The sequence below is a fragment of the Chiloscyllium punctatum genome, chromosome 30 (genome assembly GCF_047496795.1).
Source record: "Chiloscyllium punctatum isolate Juve2018m chromosome 30, sChiPun1.3, whole genome shotgun sequence".
NCBI lineage: Eukaryota > Metazoa > Chordata > Chondrichthyes > Orectolobiformes > Hemiscylliidae > Chiloscyllium > Chiloscyllium punctatum.
The window spans coordinates 34,667,845-34,672,901 of NC_092768.1; the positions used below are offsets into that span (position 1 = coordinate 34,667,845).

The 5,057-nt window shown below is 37.1% G+C and overlaps 1 protein-coding gene across 1 annotated transcript; it reads left to right on the forward strand.

The window, feature by feature from the left end:
• Positions 1–1,649: 1,649 nt before the first annotated feature.
• Positions 1,650–2,975, forward strand: LOC140455022 (muscarinic acetylcholine receptor M2-like). The gene has a single exon (XM_072549695.1). The coding sequence runs from the start codon at positions 1,650–1,652 to the stop codon at positions 2,973–2,975; it is 1,326 nt and encodes a 441-aa protein (XP_072405796.1).
• The last annotated feature ends 2,082 nt before the right edge of the window (positions 2,976–5,057 follow it).

Consider the following 5,057-nt stretch of genomic DNA (forward strand, 5'->3'; position numbering starts at 1 on the left):
AAAGTTTGAATCCAAAAATAATGACGAGAATGTGAAAACTGCAACAAACTGGATTTTAGAAAGGAAGATATACAAACATATGAGGAAGGAAGTGTCGTTCTGACGATCGACGCAGAAGAAAATGGAAATACAACCATTTCCCGTGCCATACATTTGTTTTGAATCTCAACAAATGCTTTTCATTATTTAAATGGAAAACGTCCCTGAACATCATTACTAGGCATTTATTTCATCAAAATTCCAATGAAAATAAATTTAAAATGACCGCAGAACACGTGGTTTTTACTTCAAGTAAGTTTCACACTAGTTTTTTCCAACAGATAGTACAAAACTGAACTCCATATATAAGGATGACATTCAATCTCTTTCACAGCTATCTCGTGCTGAGGTGTGAAACTGCCGTTATATATTTTCTATGCTTTACAACGTTTTTTGCTGTCTTTGCAGTTGTTTGTTTACATCATTTACTGCCCCATTTTCCATGAAAATAAGGGTGCCTCTTTTTAATCGTGTGTGGTTGGCTGCTCAGAAGAACTCGATAAAAACCTGCATGGAAGCTTGTCAGTTCAAGCTGTTAATTTTCCACTGCTCATATGCATATGCTTAATATATAATGACAATTACCCAAAGACTATTGTGGGATCATGTTTTTCTTTTGCTTCTTGCTGAACTACAGACTTCGAGCTGTTTGTTACTAGGCTTTTCAATGATGTTTTCTTATGAGAAATGCTTTTGCGCTTAGAACCGCCTTACAAGAGAAATGTAATTAAATTCCCTAATATACCAGAATTAAAACCACTACTACTATTGAACGAATATATGTGATGTAAGTATTTGTGCAATTTACAACTGCCTGAAAATATTTTAACTACGTGGCTCCATTTCCACCTTCTACTGTGCATTAAATAGAACTTTTACATTAGTTCGCTAAAAGGTTTTCATCCATGCCTCCTTTAACAGAGATGTCCCACTGACTGCGCTCCCTTTTCATCTCTCACTGAAACCTTTCATTGTCTTATCTGGTGACCGTGTATGGAGATCACAAATCTGGCTGTGAGCATCAGAGAAATGTAATGGTCAAACATTTCCGTTAATTAAAAAGCCCCTGACGGCCATTTTAAGTCAACTTAGTCATGGACAGCTGCAACAAATATATTAGCTTAAACGAATCAAAGGAGTGTTTGTATTCTATTCTTTAACAGTTGCAGGGCAGAAACGTGATTTACCTAAATGTATTCAATGAAATCAAGATGGACTCTGGGTTATACATTTGTTGTATCACTGATCAAATCTTAGCTATATCTATGCTCGTATTTAGCTATTATGTCTTAATTAATTTTGGAAGAAAAAAGCTGATTTCTTGGATAATTTCAAATCAAATGCAGTGTCTCTTGGTAATGAGAATGGAGCTTATGGAGGTGACGTTTGATACTCTTAACATTCGAATTTTCAGAAGAGCCAGAAGCAAGCAGCTGTCATTTCACGTTTACAAACTCAAATAACTATGTATTTATTTATATTCATTTAGGAAATTGATATATTTGCATCATCGAAAAAGGATGGATAATACAGCAGAGGTAAATAAATTTCAGAGCAACAGAAATGGATCATTTGCAATTGAAGGAGAGAGTTCCTACAAAATAGTAGAAATGGTCTTCGTTGTTATTGCAGCAGGATCTTTAAGTTTGTCAACCATTATTGGAAACATTCTGGTAATAGTGTCCATCAAAGTAAATAGACATTTGCAAACTATTAATAACTATTTCATTTTCAGCTTAGCCTGTGCCGATTTGATTATTGGTGCAGTCTCTATGAATTTATACACCATCTACATTGTATATGGAAACTGGCCACTGGGTTCAATAGCATGTGATTTCTGGCTTGCTACAGATTATGTTGTCAGTTATGCCTCTTTCATGAACCTCCTTATGATCAGTCTTGACCGTTATTTATGCGTGGCAAAGCCTGTTAGCTATCCTTTGAAGAAAAGACCTAAGCTGGCCCTGATTATGATTGCAGCCGCTTGGGTGTTGCCGTTTATCATGTGGGCACCGTCCATTATCTTCTGGCAGTACCTCGTCGGAGAGCGGACAGTTAATGAAGGTGACTGTTACGTACAATTCTTGTCAAATCCTGCTGTCACTCTTAGTATTGGTATAGCTTCTTTCTATCTCCCTGTTTTGATCATAGCGATTTTGTACACATTCATATCTCGTGCAAGCAAAAGTCGAATAAAACAGGTTAAAACAATATCTGAAAAACGTAAGTCCACAGTTTCTTCTAGTCCAGTGAAAGATAAAATAACACAAGCAAATAATACCGGACGTCCAACAATTCCTGATATGTTTCTGCATGACCAAATCCAAACTCAAAAAATAAACGATCAAATGATAACTGATAACTATGACCAACGTCATCACTATGAGCTCACTAGGGATTCAAGTTATCTCAGCGCATTGCCTACTAACAAGAATCAGGAAGAGGCAATCCAAGACAATACAAGCTATTACACGGCACAAAACTATTTTAGGATTGACAACTCCGATTTCTTCTCAACTAAGATAATTAGTAAATCGGAAGAAGAGGTCGACTGTGGCAGCACATTAGGAATACTCCTAAGTATCAACAGGAAGAAAAGGGACAACCGAATGATAAGAACAGACCGTAATTTAAATAACACAAGAAGGATTACAACGAAGAAAGTAACTAAATCCCGAGAGATTAAAGTCATCACAACCATCATAGCTATTGTTGTCGCATTTATCATTACTGGAACACCATACAATATCATGATGCTGTTAAGCACGTTCTGCTCAGTTTGTGTCCCTGATACAATGTGGACGATTGGATATTGGCTTTGTTACATCAATAGTACCATCAACCCAGTCTGCTACGCTCTATGCAATGCCACCTTCAAGAAAACATTCAAAAATATTCTCTCGTGCAAGTACAAAAATATTGGTGCAACAAGATGAAAGAAAAGCTACCTATACAATTTTGTGCGCACTTCATAAATATTGTTGTCTTGACTTTCCTTAATTTATATCTAACATATATGGAAGGTTTTTATTTTAATTTGTGCCAGATTAAGTAGCAAGTAGACAATTATATGTATTATTAGAGACGCATTTAAGCATACCAACAATTTGTATGCGTCCACTTGATGAAATTGATGCTGATTATTAGTGTTCCCTTATGATTGAATGAGAAGATAAACTTACCCAATATTTAAGCATCATCAAATATAGCACATATTCTTTGAGGATTTTTCCATTTTACAATAATGTGCACATTAATGACATATCACTTTCTTCATAAAGTACAACATAACCTGTCCAATAATTACAAATCATTAAATTGACAGGACACTCTCATTGTCTGTACACTCTTTTAACGTTTTTAACAGGTGTATTTTATGTTATTTAATAATAGCTAATTCCTTATTTCAGAAAGGGTCTTTGGAAAGTAAATCAAGTGCTCTGCTAATTATTGATAGTCACGTTAGCCTGATATCAGTGCATCTGATTGGTTCTTCAAATGAATTCCTAATGTGTATTAGCATTAAAAATTCCACAATTAAATAAGAACATAAGAACATCGAATTAGGCATTCAGTTATGAATGATAATCTAGCATATTTATGTAAAATAAGTGCAATTATAATTCATGGAATGTTGGAAGTGCTCTGATTGTCAGAAGGAACCTTATGTTAGGTACATAATGAGTTTTGAGCACTGTGACAAAATGCTAAGTGCACGTTCCTGAAATTGTCTTGTTTTGCACCGTTTATCAAGTTTGTTCTTGTTGTCGATGTGTTTAGTTGATTGATTAAGTCGATAGCAGAGGCATTTTCCGTGCTACATTTTGGATTAATCCTGAATCGCAGAATACAGCAGTTGCTTACTAGAAAATAGCATACACAATCGCAAAACACAGTTCTACAACACCCAAAATGTAAGGAAGCCTCACAGTGGAGAGAGCAGAAACAATAAAATTCTAGACTGCATCCAAAATATATTACCATACTAGTCCGCTTATGATCTAGATGTAAATGTAAATGTAGATAATACATCGCTTTTCGATGCTGTCAGCTTGTCGTTTAAGTATAGCTGTTGTTATTCGAACAAGATGTAACTTGGTTCATGTTTCGTCCAAATAAAATACACTAACTGAGGAATCAAAATGTCTCATCTATTTGTAAGAGTGGAATAAGCAGTTTTCCTCGGGTCTATGGTGCCACTGGCTTAACCACTTCTGGTCAGAAATCACAGGAAATGGAAGTTACTGTAGATGTTGACTGTCCTACGCAAAAAAAAAGTGCTTCAAATACTCGATAGTTAACACACCGTCAGTGGATCGGGTTTGGAATGTACCTTCTGTTGGAATCAGAATCCAGACCATATGCGGCAGTAAAATCGCAGAAATTGACATTGGCTAGTAACAACTGCCTCGTCCCATGTTGTATTCAGAAAAGGTGCGGTGGGGGTGGGGGAGTGTGATTGGGTGGGTGAACACTCAGTCATCTGTCCCGTCAGTTGATTCTATTAGATTCCCTGCAGTGTTTTGATTCCCTTTGGTGTGTAAACCAGCCATTTGGCCCAACAAGTCCACACCTACCCTCTGAAGAGTAGCCCACCCAGACCCATTTCCCCACATTTATCTCTAATTAATGCACTTAATGAACTTAACACTATCAGCAATTTAGCATGGTCAATTTACCTGGCCTGCACATCTTTGGATTGTGGGAGGAAACCAACGTAGACACAGAGAGAATGCGCAAACTCCACAGACAGTCACCCGAGGCTGGAATTTCACTCGGGTGCCTGTTACTGTGAGGCATCAGTGCTAACCACTGAGGCATCGTGCCGCCCAAAAAATCCGAATGTACTTCGATGGCTAAATGGGGAATGTGAAAATTGAACCCCACATACCTTTTAGTCGACTTCTTGGGATGTCACGCTATCTAAAGGCATTTGGTGACAGAATGAGGGACTTTCCACCTGGGGTAGGGGATGATCAAGCTAAGAAGACGCGATCCTTATGCTGATTACTGTTCCT